This window comes from Strongylocentrotus purpuratus, unplaced genomic scaffold (assembly GCF_000002235.5).
Source record: "Strongylocentrotus purpuratus isolate Spur 01 unplaced genomic scaffold, Spur_5.0 spur5_scaffold_7, whole genome shotgun sequence".
NCBI lineage: Eukaryota > Metazoa > Echinodermata > Echinoidea > Camarodonta > Strongylocentrotidae > Strongylocentrotus > Strongylocentrotus purpuratus.
The window spans coordinates 7,990,824-8,010,775 of NW_022145613.1; the positions used below are offsets into that span (position 1 = coordinate 7,990,824).

Below are 19,952 nucleotides of genomic sequence, written 5' to 3' on the forward strand. Positions count from 1 at the left end.
TGTCCAGAACATGGACAGGAAATACTTAAGTTAACTGTAATGCATTAGAGAAAGATAAGGGTTAAGTTATATGCAACGGGCCAAGGTTTAAATTATTTTGAGAAAAGTTGTTGCATTCAAAGCATCAGGTTATAGAGTTTCTAACCCACCGGAAGTTCAATTCTGGCAGTGATCTTCTGAGATTTCTTGGAGATGTTCTTGATGAAGATAGGGTTACCGGTAAGAGTAGCCTTCCCTGAGTTACTGCAGTCTGCTGTGTATAGAGGCAAGCCAGCAGCACCCAGAAACTGACATGGAAGAAAGAAAAGAGAGGTTAAGCTTTGGTTATAGATTGTATAGGTTTCATGATTGTTTATTATGCACTTTTCACAAAAGGCTGAATTAATGAAGGAGTTGTAGATTAACCTCCTTGGACATGAGGACACACACACTCCACTGTAGTCTAAATCATTGTTTACATAAATATTGATAAAGCTCCTTCATTAAAATCATGTCATACAGTAGTTACAAATTAACAAAGAAATTTTAGGCTCTCAGCGTAGTCATTTTTTAGATATCAAGAACAGTACACACACAAAATGAGGCCTGTTGTATAAAAGTTTTGAGTATGGAATAATCCATCGCAACAATCCTGATATCAGTTAGAGATGGAACTTCTGATTAATTTGAACAATCACTTATCGTTCTTAGAGACTTCGGTGGTAAGCGCTTTATAAATAATGTTTTATTTATTTATTTATTTAAGCCCAAATGAACCTGACTAACCTACAGTTATATATGACCCATTTCCTAAAATTCCTTGTACATTAAGCATTTACTGATAGAGACATCTCAATTGTCAAATTACTTCCAGGTAGAACTTAAGAACATTTTTTCACCATACTTGATTGTGATAAAAAGAAAATTGCCATTGATATCTCGTACCTTGCACTGAACTACAAGTTTTGGGTGCATGGAGAAGTTGCCTGCTCCATCTCTGATCTCCACAGATATAGGAAGCGCTTTGCCGTTCTCTATGCAGAGGTTATCAGTTTCTTCAAACGTTGGCACAACGATCTTGTGTGGCTCACCTGTAGAAAAAACAAGATAATTTTATTGCTCTGAAATGTTGATAATAATAATAATATTAACAACAACAGCATCAACAACAAAGCACCTTTTAAGTGTTATTCTTATCCTGGCTTTTGACAAGCTGACCAAGGGTGCAGAGAACTTGAGGAATTATCTCATTTACTATTCCTGAGTTAAGAGTGGCAAATTTAACTTCATATCTTGCAAAGGACATTAGTACCATCATAATCCTCCTCTTTATCATTCTCATCATCATCATTATGAACAAAATCATCATCATGCTCATCGTCATCGTCATCAACATCATTATCCTCATCATAATCATCATCATCACCATCCTCCTCATCATCATCCTCATCATCATCAAAATCATCAAAATCATCATCATGCTCATCGTCATCGTCATCAACATCATTATCCTCATCATTATCATCACCATCCTCCTCATCATCATCCTCATCATCAACATCATTATCATCCTCATCATCATCATCATCATTCCAATCGCATCATAACTGAATCAAACATCACCAGCAGTCTGTTGTCCACCAGCTAAACTCTCTCTCCGAAAAAGTTTACAACTGAACAAGTGGCCTGCCCTAGCTTACCAGGCAAGATTCTGATCTTAAGTTGTTGAGTCGGAATCTCCAGTCCAGGTATCATCACAGTCATGTTGAAGTTCTTTCCTTGAGCCGACCCAACGTCCCCGGATGCCTTCACTCCTTTCACTATAAGAGAGGTGCCCTTGATTTCCACCTTCTCATAGCTCATTTCAAGGCCACTAAAGAAAAAGAAAAGTATTTTAGCTTCCATTCTTCTTTCTTCTTTATCTGCTTAACATCACCATTCATGATCTGATTTTATCTTTCCTTTTACATCTTCTACAGATAGGTCTCTATACTTTTCTTAAACAGCCTCCATTTCTCCCTTGTTTCTTCCATTTTTTATGCTGCCATTCTTTCTTTTCCTTCCCTTATTATCTTACCAACATCCTCTTTATTCTATATTCCACCATTTCCATGTGACATTTTATTTACCCGTGTATCTTAATCTTGTTTCTGTATATCATGAACTGTTGATTTTGAAGTACAAAGGTACAAAATAAACAATGGTAATTCCCCAAAATTCATTTGTCTCATAACACTAGTTTTGAGGTTGAGTGTTGGCTTGGTGGGTAAATAATTAGATTGGATATTTACAATTTATGAACCCTAATTACTGAGGAAGAAATTAATATAACTAAAATTTGATTGGTATACCTTGCTTCGAGTACTGGTTTGAGGTTAGATGTTGGCTTGGTGGGATAATTGAACTCGTCTTGTAGCTGAAGAGGGATGTTGAATGGGACATCTACCCTGAACGGCGGATCCAAGAATACGATGCTAAACTTGCTTGGTGGGCCCTCTGTTAAAGAATAGCACAATGGACAAGCATTGATATTATTCCACATACTTGTTACCGATTGACTTGGTAATGAGGATTAATCCCTTACCAAAGGGCACTAGCGCATCGCCTTCTGTGTCGAACCCGGATCGCCCGATTACGCTACCATTACTCTATCAACTGAGCTATAACGCCTCCTCAAGTGAAAGATATTTCCCAAAATATAACCCAAGTATTTTGAAATATATCATGGAATTGTGAACAATAGTTGTCATAAAAATATCATGTTTTATGATTTTTTTTTGTTGTCTGATTCAAGCTCTCGTAGGGCTATCAGCTTGATACAGACATCATATATACTGAAATCTTCGATGTGGCGGGTAATGTATGCAAGAACACAATCTTGGACTTAACACCCTTCCTGGAAGTCATCAGATGAAATGAAAGTACGATCGGAAATAACCCTTCAAACTCACCTGTACTTGTGAACTTGATCTTATGACTCGGTAGAGAGCGTCCTCCGAAGTCAGTGGCTCCTTCCTCTCCGAGTACTGCCTGCAGGATCAGGGTATGGGGGCCAATGTTCCTGACAATGTCTAAGACAATCAAAACAAATCAATTCCTGCTTAATCGTCTCAATTTCACTCATTTGCTTGAAGGTAGATAAGTGTATCTGTAGGCAAGTCTAAGTAATGTAAGGTCCCTGTGCATATCAGCCCTCAGAATTTTAGGTCAAGACCCCTGAAACTTTGCCTATAGACTCTTAACATTATCAATCTGGGCCCTGTTTCATACAACTTGTTATCAATAACAAATGCTGAAATTCTCTGACAACTTAACTCTCAGCCAATCAGAGGCCACAATTTCAGTAGTTAATAACAGTTATTGTAATTTTCTATTGATAACAAGTTTTATGATACAAGGACCTGGACCCTCTTTGTAATATCCCAGTCAAATCAACGAGAGACGAAAAATAGACTGACAGCTGACCAAACAAATATGATGTCACCCTGAACGGCAGAGAATCGGTTAGTTTCAGGTAGGTGTGGAGTCGGTTTGGTGGTGGAATTGTGTTGGGTAACTTGGACTGTGAACTCAGACCTCTCATTTGAGGGTGAAAATCATGTTTGTTTTCTTACAACCAATCACTGTTCCGCTGCAGATATGTATCTATATGATTGTCTTACCCATCTGTTTGAACCAGAATGACCATGTCTTGTGATGTTGACTCATGTGGGTTACTATCACCTTGTCACTGCCATTGGCTGCAAGGATTGAAACAATGATAAAGAATAAGAAATTAACTTTTCAGATTAAATTCTTATTCATACAATTATCATCAATTGTGACTCCTAAAATTATTGATATTGATTACAAACATAATTTGTATACAACCAATCAACCAGTTTAACAAATTCTGCATTAAACATGTTTTAAAGGAATATAATATCTTGAAGAAACATAAACACACTAGCGTCATCTGCAAATAATATCAGTGCTAGCACTTTTGAAACAGTGCCAATATCATTTACATGTAAAGGAAATGATAATGGTCCTAGAATTGAGCCTTGGAGCACTCCACTATCTTACTTCTATTGTTTGTGATTGACATTTTTTCTAATACAACATATAGTTTTCAATTACTTCAAAAGTTTTTTAACCATTCCTATGTATAAACAGGAGGCTTGCGGTTGCACCATGTGAGAGAGAGGGAGGATTGGGGAGTCCTGAAAAGGACTCAGACTCTCGGTAATTTTTCTTGAGTGTGTGTAGTCCTGAAACGGACTGTTGGTGTAGTCTTGAAAAAGACTGTTGGTTATCTTTCTTAGCTTATAGTTCTAAGAACTATAGCGCCGGTTGGAGAGGATGGGTGGTAGGAGTGGCTCGACGATTCGAACAGGTTGACTATCCGTCATCAGGTGCAACCGCAAGCCTACTGTATATCTACATCACCATGCAAGCCGATACTTATAAGCAGCATCATTCCAATGTAATTCCTCTAAAACCATAACGTGTGTGATCAAGAGAATCAAAAGCTTTGCTTAGATCTAAAAACAGGCCAATAATTCTTTCATTATTATCAAAGTCATTTGTAACCTTATGTATGAACTCTGTGATGGCAAAAGATATAGAGTGTATTAATACTGTTCTCACTCAGGGCCCTTCAATCATATGTAGAATAAGGTAACTTATTGGATGTGGTTTGCGTTTCTGATTTCGTTTACTCACAATGCCAAATGATCTTCATCTCCACCATGAGTTTCTTAGAGTTATGCTGAGCTCCAGGAAGTCTTGACATGGACTGACCTTTCCTGTTGTGGATCTCAGCTTTGATTGCACCTGTACATAAACAAACAAAATGGGCAATATGATATGAAAGGTAAAAACGGACCAGGGCCCAGTTTCCAGAAGACTAATATCCTAGTCACAATGCCAAACCAACTCCAAAGTGACTATGACTGATAAAATCGTGGCTGAATTTATGTTCAGCCTCTTGTCAATCTAACTGGGTATGGTTTTGAAAATGTGTTAATTCTATGATTTTAAGGTCACCCCGTAAAACATGATTAATTCTATAATGCACATTTCGAAGACAACTTCAAAATACTGGTCCAATGTCCCGAAATATACGTATTCTGCATTAAATTTTAAAGTCATGAGAAATTCAGGTATTTCCTATATTACATAATTTCTCACGCAACATTGAAGAAGAAAAATGTGCATGTCAGCACTACGCAAGAATGGATTATTTTCATCATCTTATTTGTCCACCTCAAGTGAATTTGCACCAAATCCAACTAGCATTTCTTGGCAGCCTCTAGCAATGCCATGACATAATGCACTGACCTATTAGTTTCCCAGCTGGTCGTTTCTCTCCCGCATGGACCTCGTTTGCTTCAGGCCAAGAGATGACAAGAACCCCTGGAAGTCTGGTCAGGAGAAGAGCACAAAGAAACAGTTTTTTTATTCAATTCCTTTGACAGACTCGCTTAAAATACGCTTTCATAATTTCTACCTTTCTGTCTATGTGAGTGCAACAGTTTACTGTAACACTTGTTTACTGTTTTGCTGCTTTCAAGTGCAATAAAAAAATCTTGCTTAAACAAAATAAAATCAGATTAACAGATAGGAGGGTCAAGATATGGTTTGACCCCTATAAAAAACACCAAAATCCAGTAATATTGAGTATGTATTGGTTATTTTGAACACCTTCATGGTTTTCTACATTTTTTGTGGCCAATATCACATTTTAAAGGTAAAGACCAGTATTGGAAACGCCCCAATTTCAAAAAATGAAATGGAAGCTCTCATTACCAATCATGTGAAAGAATATGTTTTGACTAATACATGATGATAAAAAATTTGCCGGGAAACCGCCTACTAATTCATATATTTGGTAAATTTGTTTCTCTCATGGTCTGTGAGAGATATAGGGTAGTCCCATATACATCTTTCTGTGTATAGTGCTTGTAACTTTACGAAGAATGGGCCAAATTTCTTATCATTTTGATGATTCCAGAACCTTGCAGATGCTAGATGCTAGATGATCAACATTTTCTGATCGATTCGACAATGTTTCTTTCACAATGCAATCGCATGACCATGGTCTTTACCTTTAAGAAATCTAAATGGATTTTTCGTCACCCGAAACCTAGGTATGGACAGCTCTTAGCTCTTAGATCACGGGTGGCCAACCTGCGGCCCGCGGAGCATTGAAAAAGTAATTATAAAAATAGTTAATGAATGAAATGCGGCCCGCATAACAGCGATGAAATAGAGTAAAACATTTACACACAGCTATCTCTATTTCCATAATTTGTTTTCATCATTCACAACATATTGATTCGTTACGTGGCTTATACAAAACTCCTCAAATTCCCTCTCATTACATTACATTAACGACATTAACATCACTCGCCGTGTAAATTTCAGTTTGTTATTTCCACATGCAGTAACCTTTGTAAATATACAAATAATAACAATAATAATAATCTTTTAAAATCCACTCCAAATTTTATTAAGTTAAACCGAAAATGGAAATTCTTTTTGCCCAATCGATCGTGAATTAAGAAATATGTTTGAAATGCCATACTTGTCTTAAAACTTACAACCCTTTTCTCCCGCCGTTTAATTTTTTCATTAATCTTAATCGTGGATATAGTCCCCTTATATTCTTTCTGCTATGTCATTGATTTTGTTTGAAAAAACAACCAACATGGCATCGATTTCGAGACGTGCGAAGAAAAGGAAAGTTTCTGATGAAGACAGAAACTTTAAATCGGATTGATCTCTGAAGTATTTCTTCATAGAAGAGAAAGGTACAACTTTGCCTCATATTTTGTCAGCCAGAAATCACACTAAAAAGTAAGCCTGATTTTGTTCGACTGATTTTGTTGTTTGCAAAATTGCAGGTGTGTACATGAGTGTATGTGTGTGTGGGGGGGGGGATTTCAGATTTGGTTTTGACGGGTGTGCCGCTGAAGCCTCGTAACCTCTACCCATTTTTAAGGGTTGCCTTGTTTTGGCAGATTTTTGTTGAAAGTAAAGCCCATTTTATAAAAATTTCGGGTGTTTGCATGGCTAAAACCCTGAATTTTTTTTAAATAAATTTTTTGAAAACACGGACCCATATTTAGGATATTTCTGTTAAAAATGGGACCCAAGTTTAGGGATTCTTTTTGTAAAAAAGGTTACCCATTAGAGTGGCACACCCCGTATGTCTCAATATGTGATTAACCCCCCCCCCCCCCCCCCCCCCCCCCGCCTGGCCTATGGCCCGCCTAGTTATGACAATCGTTAGATGTGGCCCGCGAGCTTTAAAAGGTTGGCCACCCGTGTCTTAGATAGATCTATCACAATCAAAGATTTAAGGTTAATTTTAGTTTCTGTCGGCCATTTTGGATTACAAAATGGCGACAATTTTGTTATGGTTAGGAGTATCAATCAAGTATAAAGCTTATCTAAACCTTTATGATAATTTAAAGCTTACATACAGAAGAAACATAGAGAAAGCATTGAAATACATCAAGCGAATAGAAAGATGAAAACCTGAATGGTCCACATCAAGTCATTGGGACTTACTTTCCTTCTTCATCATCGATGTACTTCTTTATCTGTCTCTCATCAGCTAATCTGTCCAGCTTCCTGAGAGGGTAGATCTTCGTCTCGTTGTACAACAATCTAGGCTCCTACCAAGTACAACAAGAGAGGAGATATGAAAATAAGTTCCACATTCTCAAAGGTCCACATTCTAAAAAGCCGCCTAAACTTTACACCAGATTTAAAAATTGTTAAGTGCTGAAGAGTTTGTTGGGCGCTGATGGATTGCCAAACTGCAACTTCTCCATCCTGTACAAATCACCATTATGCTGTAACTAAAAGAAATACAAAAATTTTCTTGATGAAATTGATTTCTGTTTTATCATTCCTGACATTTTTTCTCCTGTATTTTGTTACATAGCTATAGTAATTTATAAAAAACTGAGAGGTTGACACTTGACTTCCCATCAATCAGCGAAATGGTACCAGGTTTAGCTTGGAATGCTTTCAAAAAATAAGTTGAACCTGATGGTTTTGGCACTGCTTACCTGCTCAATTTCGAACTCTCCTCCCGTCGCAAACAGCATCCCATTCTGGATCTCATTCTCAAAGTCTCCCAACAACAAGAACCGTTGTATTGCCCCATGAAGAATTGGACTTGTCCGCAAGGTTCGAACCTAACAAAGCATAAGATAAGAATATATTGATTAAGGTATTGTCTTGCAGAAAATTATTACTTTGTTATTAAAATTATAGGAATATAACCTACTATGTACATGCATGGTCAATATAAATTACAAAATGTTTGACTGAGCCTAAAAATTACAAAGTAAATGAATGAATGAATGAATAAATAAATAGCTGATATTATTCATGAACTCATTGTCCTCCCTTATAACATCTTACATTTTAAACTGAATACTTCAGACATGAATATACCTCTTTCCCTTGATTTTCTTCTCTTTCTATCTGTACATCTTTTCATTTCACTTTACTACTCATCATAAGAACCTGTGAGTATGTAAAGTTCTTGTAGTGTCTTCCTTCCAACCTCCCCTTCCCAGTAGATATTCTCTAACTTCTTATCTCACTCCTCCTTGTTTGAGAAAGGAATTAAATGTGTATGGCAATGCTTCTCTTTTTCTTCTCATCTCACTTTGTAGAACAAAAAACAATCATCATCCATCTTTTCAACAGATGGAAAGCTGTCCATCTTTTCATTCAAAGTGTTCTCTACATCACGATATCACTTGAGTTGAGGTTTTATTATCCAAACGTTCAAATACCTTATAACAATAATAACAATGATAAATGTTTGTTTAACAAATATCTTAAATGAACAATAGGGAGCAGAAAATAGCATAAAATGCTAACTTGTGACATCATACCTGTTGCCCTGTGGTATACACCTTCCCATCCCATTCCACAGACTTGAACACAGCCCAGGGTCCTTGTTGTTTCTTGGGTAGATCTGGCCTTGTGATGTTACCCACGTAGTCTCTGAAGCAGACCTGTTTGTCGTGCGTCTCGTGACACTTGTGCAGCCATTCAGTGAACTGTTTGTCGATCTTCACTCTCTGGGGCTGAAAACAAGACAACAACGTTCCTACTGTTAATTATACATTATTATATATCTTATCATTTTGACCTGATCTATATTTATCTTCTCCATACTACAATGGGTCCCAATCCAGGATTCAAACCATGGATCTTCATCAACGGCAGAAAGCAGAAACAACTGAAAGCTGAACTTTCAATATCCCTTATCTATCATCATTTCTCCTGTATTGAGTGACGTCATAGGTAACTTGAGAAAGCTTTTTTCTTGGTGTAATTAGTATACAGATATTCACTGGCAGGGGGTGTAATATATCATTCTTTGGACCGCTGAAAGGAGTTATATTTTCCCCAAGTGGTAAAATTTTCCCGAAGCACGCAGCACTGAGGAAAAATATGGTCACAAGGGAAAATATTACTCAATTCAGGTCCAAAGAATGTTATATACCCCTGCCAGTCAATATCTGTTATAAATATTAGATAGCCTTGGTTTGAAAATTTAGGGGGGTTCCATTTTTTTCGCCCGATTTTTTTTGGCAGACACCATAAAGTGCTTTATGACTGCGATTCCCAAATGATTGAACCTTTCAGTCATTTTTCCAGCAAAGATAAACAGACTATTTCTCAGATTTTCTGTGATGTTTTAACCAATCTTTACTCAATAACAGGACAAGGTAAGAATTCTTGGTAGATTTTTGTTTCAATTTGGCATATAAAAGACATATCGACTGCTTTAATATTCATGGTCTGGCTGTCTTATAGGCTCTCAGGGACCCATATCTACCCAGGCGCCTCGCGGTCAAGGCTAGATGTGCGCACGTTCCCTTGAGCCTATAAAACAGCCAGGCCTCTAAAAGCAGTCGATATCTCTACATTATTTCATTCATTTTAATTGAGCATGCCATCTCCAAACTAGCAACATGATTAAAAAAGAAACCATTTTGTTTTCTTACCTGACCCCCAACAACTCTCTGAAAGACTGCGCTCTTATCCCTCAGCTTCATCTCAAAGTCAATGAAGGTCAGTTTGTTTGTGCTGACCTCAAACTTGCTGTTGGCAAAGAGGGCACCAGATACCCTGTTGTAGCACTCAGCTGGAATGTTGACTCGTTTCTTAGGCAAGGCACACCAGTCAAAGCTGATGGTCAAAACACAATGGATACGTTCACGAGATTAAAACCTGATTGTAGTAAATCTATTGGAATGTCAACTTCTTTTCTTTCTTTCATTTATATAACTTTATATCTACTGATCTATACAAAAGTATAGCACTTATGACGCTTGCTCTAAAATGTCTCACAAATTCAATGTTCTTCGTCAGTGTTTCAAATTCGGATTATTCTCGTTAGTCTTTGTTGGCATTAGTTGGTTAAAGCTAGGGTAAAAAATTCCAAAGCTCTTTGGAAGCGCATAGAGATGTTATTTCATAACGTATTATGCGCTATACAAGAACTGAATATTATTATTATTATTATATTGAGATAATTTTGTAGCAGGAAACAGGAAAGTCTTGTGGGCTGACATGAACATTGACATAGACTCGGCGCTCCTGATAGATCGTGAAAAACTATTCCATGGCTTGGGTTCAGAGAAGTAGAAGGCTCTGTCCCCCAAGTTGTGCGACTGAAAGTTTCTGTTGGAGAGCTTTGTCAGCTGATCTCAGACGTTTATGCCATCATTTATCCATTCCTCATTTTTTCCACTCATTCCATCATTAAATCCGTAATTCCTTCAATCATACCTTCATCCAATCATTCACACCTTCAATCGCTCACATCACCATTTGTTGAATACAAGATGAAGGATTGATACTATCATCCTGTATGATGCCATATCAATGAAGCAAACAGATAGACTTCAAAATAAAATGTTATAGTGCCTCCACATCTTAACTTTACAACTGCATGATATTTACTGAATAAATCATGAAGAATGAATTTCTTTAACCAAATAACGCTTTAAGGCAAATGACTCCCACAATCATTCAAATTAGACTTATTACTCTCTACTACTCACTCTTGGACCAGTGTATATGGAATAAGCCTTCCATTCCAGTAGCACTCAAATACGGCTTTGCTACCCCTTGCAGGTCTATCTTTGTTGTAATCAGTCTCGTCATCGACTTCCTCAAGTACTGCCAAAATAAAGCATAAAACACATCATATAGAATAAATGGAAAAGTTTTTTCTCTCTTTCTTTCTCTCTTTCTTTCTTTCTTTCTCTCTCTCCCTCCCTCCCTGTGTCCCATCCTCCTTCTTTCTCTTTCTTTCCTTCTTTTTTTCTTTCTTTCTTTATTTCTTTCTTCCTTTCCCTCTCTCTCACTGGTTTACCAGAATTTACCATGTCCTTCAAATAACATGATGCCAAGGACAATGCAAATGTCAACAAAAACAAATTTGAGTTGTTTTCACTGTTCAGTTGAAATGTTATAGCTCCTTGTAGAGCCCGGCACATTTATAATCTCCAATTCCAATGGACTAATGGATATTCCAAAGGACATTATGTATGTTTAAAATATGTATGTTTAAAATATGATATAGAAACCAATAAATCAAATCAAAATCAAAATCAAAATCATAGAGTCAAATTTGACACCAAAAACCACCACAAAAAAAACCACTTTTGTCCCTCACCTAAGCCATAGTCGGCTGGATACGACTCCTTGTCGAAGAGGAATGGATGATATCTAAGCACGCCCTCAACCAGTCCAGTTCCTTCAACCAAGACACGGAATTCAAACGTGTCCTTGGCAGACCTGATGAAGTTGGATTGGTGGTCGTCTTCAATGTCTCTCAGGTTGAGCTGCCGAGGCGTATGGCCCTTCTTGTACGTGGTGATGCTGATGTCAATGTTCTTGTAGGGGCTTGGCGTACGGTACATGGAGTTGGATAGGTGGGACTGGTTGCCTTGTGGTCCATGGATGTAGTAGTGGTAGATGTGTCTGTAATGACAATCAGGAAAGCCATACCAAAGACATATTAAAGAGCTAAATGAAATGGAGGCAATTGGCACCTGATAACTCTGCAACCTTTACCAAGTCACAATTCTCAATACGTTGTGAATATATTTTTCAGTCTCCTTTATCACATGATGCCTAATCATTTTTAACAGGTGTTTATTTGATTCAATCTCCTTCATTTGTTGATTATTGGTTACAATTTTTCAATTGGACTAATCTTTTTATGAATCATCTTTTTCAGGAAGGGGAAACAAGTATCATTCTGTAAAATCAGTAGACTGAACATAATTACATTATATTTCAAGCAATATATACCACAACCTAGCTCAAATTTTTCTAAGACACAATGCTTTGTTCCTCTTTACATGTAAATAGAGACTGTGTACATCAGCAGGGCTCCTAACTATTATTTTTTCTTTCATGGAGAGTCCAGGTTTATAATTCCCAAGGTCTGTTTGGAACCACTCACTTCCTCTTAACACTTGCACAAATTTGAAGGGGGATGGGGGAGCTGGGGGGTTTAGAATTATAATCTGGGGTTGGTACCAAACCTTCACCTATGCCCTAACCAACACCTGTCTCCCGTATGTAAATGGAATCCAGTACACAATACGTGAGAGACTTACGCCAGCTGTCTGCTCCACCTGCTAAAGTCTTCTTTGAGGAACTTGATGTGGTGTGACTTGATACTGGTGATGACCACGTGGGTGAAGTTCTCCTTGCCTTCCTCTTCCTTGACCAGTTTTTGCAGGATCTCATCTTCTGCTGATATGTGACTGCCCTCGCCAGGCTACAAGATGGAGAAAAGAAACATAACCGAAAGTAGTACAACTGCTTTATCTCATATTCTGGTAATACATGACTACCCTCGCCAGGCTTCAAGTGTGAATTGTAAAAAAAGATAGAGAAAAGAAATTTTACTGAAAGTAGTACAATTACTTTATTTCATCTTCTGGTGAGACGTGACTGCCCAAACCAGGCTTCAAGTGTGAATTGCATAAAAAAGATGGAGAAAAGAAACATGACTGACAGTAGTACAACTGCTTTATCTCCTCTTCTAGTGGAAAGGTGGCTGTCCTCGCCAGGCTTCAAGTATGAATTGCATAACAAAGAAACGTTACTGTAAGTAGTACAACTACTTTATCTCATCTTCTGTTGATATTTCATATACTTCTCTATCGATAGATAACTGTCCTTGCTAGGTATTATAGGAGCAACGAGGCATGTTAATAATGAAAGAAACCAGCATTATCATATTTAATCAACCACCCACCTGCCTATTGTGGATGATGCCCTTGTAGATGTCTTCTTTGTTCTTCTCTCTTCTTTCAAACTCTTCCTTTGATACCGCCATCTCATGAACATCCTTTGAGTCTCTGGGTTTACTGATCATCTGTAAGAAAAGATATATGAAGGCTTCAAGATTTTTTAATCAGTTTAATAGAAAGATTAATCTATAACAATGTTACAGAAGTTGTCATGGAGTTAATCATGACCGGAAAAGGGTAATCTTACAAGGCCATTATGTTGCACAAAGCAGCCCTTCTGTCGATTGGTGCCTACAGTTTTGTGCAAAATTGCATATGTGGCAAACAACCGACCATGCAAAGACGCGTAGAAAGCAATCAAGGTGTTGATACACTATGTCTAAGGATACAGGCAAAAAGCATACAACTCACCCTGGTCGAATCACCAATGAAAAACACTGCTTGCTTTCCTCCTACTCCAAAGTACGAGATGTCACTGTTTAACGATCTGGGAATGTCTTTCTCTTCCTCACTGTTATAAGAAACAATAGTGGATCAAATACAAAGATCATGTAATTGGTACTTCTTAAATGGTCTTTCAAATGTAATGAATAAAGGACTAAATCATTGCACAAGATTATAATCTTTGCCACTTTCTGACAATCGATATTACAATGTACTTAACTTTTTATATCATTTCTTTTTTAATTCTATACAATTTCTTGGTTAGTGCTACTAAATGCGCCTGATAAATTGGTCTGAGACTTCATGCAAATACATTTATCATTGAATCTATGGCCTGAGACAACATCATGAATCTACTGTTAAAAGGATTTTAAACTTCAGGTAGATATACAATCAGTGGAAATCTGGCTTTAAAGGCTACCTCAGGGGCCTTGTGCAAAGATCCTTGACTTGGTTTCATACAGCTAACGTGCAGTTCCAAGATGACTACTCTACCACTGAACCATAAATTATGATGACAATATTTCTCCTTTCCTTGTGAATCAGTTTTGTTAATGAAGAGATGTTACCTGTTGTTCTCTTGTTTTAGTCTCTTTCTCTTGCGATTGAATTTAGAGAGTCGATAGATGGCCCAGTTGTTGAGTTCCCTGGTGGTCATGCCCTTGCCATTGTCAAGGACACAAACCATGCTTTTATCTCCTGTTTCATCCAGGTACTGGTTGAAAGTGAAACAAAAAGCAGGATAATTAATGAGCTGTTCAGCCATATTACCATATCATCTGTTTAGTGCCAGAAGGGCGTAAAGTCGTATACTTTAACACAAAGATAACGCCCTAAACATACTATATAAAACAGTTGACTCTCTTAAGCAAAATCCTGCTGCTGTAAAATAAATTACTTTGAATAGAGGAGCATTCTTCACATTTATGTAAGCAATCGTTTTCTATTTGTATACAAGATATAACTGAAAAGAAATATGAACAAAAGACATGACGTTTAAGAACCTAAGTAACCACTTTAGACTACAAGATGTTGATTTTCCAGTATTCCACCAAAAGTGTGGTCTTTTCCAGCACCTGCACAAGCATTACCATCAGAAAACAAACTGTGTACATTTGAGTTTCTTACGAAGGTTCTGTGCCTGTCACAAAAGCCATGAAAATCATGACAGTATCAATAACTTCCAAGACTGTTTTCATTTACCACCCAAATTCCAATCAGAAATTAAAACTTTGCATATTTAAAGGAAATGTAAATAACTTTTAATAGGCACATACCAATCTGATTTCTATATTTCTGGGTCCAACATTATCCACAGTGGCTGCAAGTGAGTTGTCTATCAGTTCTGCAATTGCAAAAGCTGTTGGGTATAGAAACAAAAAAAACTGACAGGTCACAGGTGTTATGATGAAATGACATGATACATCTTGTAGAAGTTATGTCAATTACAAATTGAAATTTCCAATGACATTTTAAGATATGAAATAGAAAACCAATAACATTATCATAAATGTAATAAAATGATGTCAATGTTAAATACAAATTCATTTAATAGCTTGCCACACTTTGTATGTTGTTCAATATGGAATTACATAAAAATGTATTCATTACTGACAACCACAGCTAAACAGAAAGAAAAACATGGCTTTTAGAGTGTAAGAAACAATAAATTTGAACAAGTTGTTCGGAGGTACATGTAGTAGTGATGAAGCTTAATAGATGAAAGTAAAGAATTAAATACCAATACCACTGATCACATCAGAGGCGGATCCAGCCAGCGGCGAAGGAGGGTACCCAAGAGAGGGCCCAATTCGCGAGAAAATATTTAGCAGCGACTCGGCCGATTAAGAGTGGGGGGGGGTAGTGAGCACTAATTTATCTTGCCAAGGGGGAGGGGGCCTGTCTTCTTTTTTTTTTTTTTTAAAGGTAAAATTAACGTTACCATCTTTTTTAAAACCTATCTTTGGGGCCAGGGAAGGGGGCACGGGCTCTCCTCATTCCTCCCCCCCCCCCTCCCCCAGATCACATAATGAAAGATTTCAAGGCTTACGTAGTGGATTCTGTCCCTCGCTGGCATAGTACTCATACATGCCACTCCTGATGAGGGTGTCAAAGTGGGGTTGGTACTCCACCCTCTCCTGGGTAGGGGCCAGCAAGGCTTGCTTGAGGTGCACCAGCAGATAGAGAGTGTCTCCATCCTCAACAAGCTCCTCTGAAATGGTTTTAAATATAGTATTATAGTAATAAAGGACAGGTATAAATGTACAGGGCAACTACGATCAAATATAATTACCTTTAATAACTATCTTGAAAGTTCACACTTTACTTCTGGTGTCAAAGGACGTTTAGTGAACTTTTGTCACTAAATGAATGACAAACTCGTTGATTTAAGAGACAAACAAATGAAATACTGTATTTTTCTATTTTCTCACATGGTTCATTGGCATCTGTTTTATTTGAATATAAATGAAGCCCTAAAATGGAAGCCACAAATTGACAAGTTCTTTTAAAAAATGAAAGTATGAAACACATTTGAAATGAAATATTTTGAATGCAGTTCCATCATATGAAAGGACAAATATACTCCTCTATATCATGGTTGCAATAAACTCAGTTATCTTCAAGCTTTAATCTCCATCCAAAATTTTGAGTATGAGGTAGGTACTATGAAAAGAAACTTTGGTGTTGAATAAGGTGTGATAAAAATGCTCCATCTACACTCATGTGTTTCCAGCATCTCTCTCCAATCTCATTTACCAGTTATTAAAACTACAATTCTTTTTTTGGTTAAGTAGCTGGGCTTTGTTTCATCAAACTTGATATCAAAACAAGTTACAATAACTGTTATAAGCTACTGAAATAGTGGCATTTGATTTGCTGACAGCAGATTTGTCATCAAAATTTACCATTTGTTATTGACAACAATTTTTTTATAAAACAGGGACCTGGATAGATGTTCTCAATAGAAGAGAGAGATGAAAATTGTAGATTGTGTGAAACAGCTTACCATAAGTCTCATCTGTATTGATCTCATCCCTGTTAGTGGTTGCGATGACAAACTTTCCACTATCTGGGATTCCAAACTCCTATAATTACAAATAGTATGAAAAGATAATGCAAGATTATAGGGAAGTCCAAACTCGATAGCAAGCTACTCTAGAGGAAAGCAGAAAAATCTGAGAAGTAGACTGGTGAAAGTTTGTATGGAATCTAACAAAAAATGAGAAAGTTAAGTATTTTTGAAACTTGTAATCACTATAGCCTAGGTATCTTCAAATTGGCTCACTAAGTAATTTTTCTGTAATGTAGTTGAGGACATCTTTCCCATATGTTCCAAAACACAAAATGACTAAAACTGTCAATTTTTCACAAATGTGTGACTCAGGAAAGTTTTTTCCTTTCTAGAGGACCTATAATAATATGCTATCCATAATATAATTTGAGTAGTGCCCAAAGGGAGAAGGCGTTAAGAAGATTTTTTAAAAACCACAGTGTAAGTAGAAAACAGAATCATAAAACTTAGATCTAGTATTTTTTTTTAATTTAAACGTGACAAACTGGAGTTATCCGCAACTAATCACAATCCTCAGATCAAATGCAAACTGCCCATTCAACTAAAATTTGGATACACTTATGCACTTGTCGATGTGATGTCCCATCCTACTACCCCTGGACAGGGACAAACATACATGTTATTTGACACACCCCTCAGGCACTTTTTTGACTGACAAAACATAGAAAATGACCCACACCTCAGTCACAAAAATGACGGACATCCTTGGTGAATTGACTCACACTAAGTCAAATTTTGACGGCTAAAAGGTGGAAAATGACGCACATATTAGAGTAATAGAGGGAATTTTCAGCCGGTTGCAGTTTTTGGACCGGTCTGTTGGATGCATTGTAAAATCCCTTTATGATACATTGCATAATAACATATCACATATCACACACATACAATAACATGCCAGAGTCACTGGAGAACCACATTTGCAATGGAAAATGTATCCTTAAATCTCACATTGTAGCGACGTAATCGGCGGTCTCGCTTCTCGAATATGAAAAATCGAATATCTTACGCCTGTGTGAAGTTATCTACCGTAATGAGGATCTGAGACATTACGTTAGATAAATTCACACAGGCGCGCGCCCGCACGCAACCCACCATTGTTATGCACTTGTATTGTGCAGCAGTTTTCCGAAACCTGTGAAAAATTGTGTTCTTAAGTATAGTATCAACGTTTATCCGAAAAATAGTCCAAAAATGACAAGAAAATTGACACAAAACAGGTAATAAACAAAACAACTTTTAACTCTTGATCTTTATTTGGACATTTAATGAATATTTACCTCATTTTAGGTATGTTTTAGTAGGGTATCTCCACGCCGGAGTTTATACGGGTCAAATTTTGGATAGGCTTCTGAACAAGCGCCAAATCAAGATTTTCCAAGTAGATCTAGAATCTAGATCTAAAGTTAAAAAATCAACCCACTGGCATAGACCCTTCTAGACCGAATTTTCCGTCTCTTTCGTTCGTTAGCCTCTTATTGGGGTAGGGTCGGCTCTCTCTTTAGAGACGGAAACCGTCTATACACATTCCCTTGATAACGCCACGGCCATTTCAGGTCGTAGCGTTTTGCCCCCAAAATCCCCCAAAATGTCATTTTACCTCGTGCATATCCACATGTAAATTAGGCCTAGGCTATAATACATCGGTTCCACTTAACAACTTGACTGAAATAATCAGTTTAATAGTCCCTTTTTAGGAAATTATGGGTCAAAATCGAAATCCATTTTGAAAATCTTTTTCAACATGGATTTCGATTTTGACCCATAAATTCCTAAAAAGGGACTATTAAACTGATTATTTCAGTCAAGTTGGTAAGTGGAACTGATTTATTATAGCCTAGGCCTAATTTACAATATAACATGCACGAGGTAAAATGACATTTTGGGGGATTTTGGGGGCAAAACGCTACGACCTGAAATGGCCGTGGCGTTATCAAGGGAATGTGTATAGACGGTTTCCGTCTCTAAAGAGAGAGCCGGCCGACCCTACCCCAATAAGAGGCTAACGAACGAAAGAGACGGAAAATTCGGTCTAAGACCCTTGGGTCATTCCATGTCAAATCACCCAAAAAATCTGAAAATCTTAACCCGACCATTTTTGATTTTGATGAAACTTGGTGAACTTGTTGAGTGTGATCTCACAGCACCAAATCCCAAATTTTAGGTCAATCGGGTGAGGGGTTTGGGAGATACGGCCCACCAAATTTTGAGATTTTTTCAAAAATGGGGGTGGCGGGCCTACCTTTGAACCCTTGTATCTCGGGACCTAATGGGTCAATCTTCTCAAAATTTGTATTGTTGGAAAGGGTATTCAATAAGGATTCCAAATCTGCCGCCATTTTGAAGATTCGTACATGTTGGGGAACTTTGACCTCTTGACCTAAGATTTGACCTTGAAATTGACCTTGTGGATCACGTAACTTTGACAACATTTTTCATGAAATGTAATCTCTGACATGTTCACTAAAACATATAAAAGTTTCAGAGATATAATATTTTTTGTTTTGGAGCAATAAGGATTGAAAGTATCCATGCTCACAGATATTCACAATAAGCCCTATTATAATGTATACGATACATGCAATATGCACAGTACAACATACATCTTCCACATGCTTTTTTGTTTTAGTCATATCCATCCTAAATGTCAGCAGTACTTGAATAGAAATATAGGCCTAAAGGGTTAACAGGATGTATGGCTTTAGACCTCCGAGGCAGTTCTAGGAAAATTCCCCCCCCCCCCCGGAAAACTACCCTCTAAGGACAATTACCCCAGAGGACAATTACCCCCCCCCCCCCCCTATTTGTTAAAGGGGAAGTCCATCCTGATAATAAAGTGGTTTTAATCAAAGCAGATTTTTTTTTTTTTTTTGGGGGGGGGGTATAATATTCTTGAGGGGTAATTTTACGGGGGGGGGGGGGGGTAATTGTCCTAGGGGGAAATTGTCCGGGGGTTAATTGTCTATGGGGGGCGGGGACAGATTGTCCTAGGAGGTAATTTTCTGGGGGTAATAATCCTCTGGGTGTGATAGTCCTTGAGGGGGTAATTGTCCTCTGGGGGGGGGGGGACATTTCCTGAGGGTTAATTTTCTAGGGGGGTAATTATCCTAGAACCGACTCAAAGGCCTAAAGCCATACATCCTGTTAACCCTTTAGGCCTA

General features: G+C 37.5%; 1 protein-coding gene across 1 annotated transcript in view; it reads right to left on the reverse strand.

Moving 5' to 3' along the window:
- The window catches only part of LOC583320 (structural maintenance of chromosomes flexible hinge domain-containing protein 1), a 42,426-nt gene that overhangs the window by 18,828 nt on the left and 3,646 nt on the right, over positions 1–19,952 (reverse strand). Inside the window, exons 2-22 of the mRNA XM_030974948.1 lie at positions 16,729–16,807; positions 15,772–15,933; positions 14,999–15,081; positions 14,291–14,436; positions 13,689–13,788; positions 13,283–13,402; positions 12,636–12,799; positions 11,684–11,991; positions 11,067–11,184; positions 10,005–10,188; positions 8,883–9,077; positions 8,043–8,171; positions 7,537–7,643; positions 5,302–5,384; positions 4,684–4,794; positions 3,642–3,719; positions 2,931–3,050; positions 2,331–2,475; positions 1,680–1,852; positions 925–1,070; positions 150–287 (exon numbers count right to left, since the gene is read on the reverse strand). Coding sequence (XP_030830808.1) covers positions 150–287; positions 925–1,070; positions 1,680–1,852; positions 2,331–2,475; positions 2,931–3,050; positions 3,642–3,719; positions 4,684–4,794; positions 5,302–5,384; positions 7,537–7,643; positions 8,043–8,171; positions 8,883–9,077; positions 10,005–10,188; positions 11,067–11,184; positions 11,684–11,991; positions 12,636–12,799; positions 13,283–13,402; positions 13,689–13,788; positions 14,291–14,436; positions 14,999–15,081; positions 15,772–15,933; positions 16,729–16,807 — 2,889 coding nt within the window. The remainder of the gene's footprint in view (positions 1–149; positions 288–924; positions 1,071–1,679; positions 1,853–2,330; positions 2,476–2,930; positions 3,051–3,641; positions 3,720–4,683; positions 4,795–5,301; positions 5,385–7,536; positions 7,644–8,042; positions 8,172–8,882; positions 9,078–10,004; positions 10,189–11,066; positions 11,185–11,683; positions 11,992–12,635; positions 12,800–13,282; positions 13,403–13,688; positions 13,789–14,290; positions 14,437–14,998; positions 15,082–15,771; positions 15,934–16,728; positions 16,808–19,952) is intronic.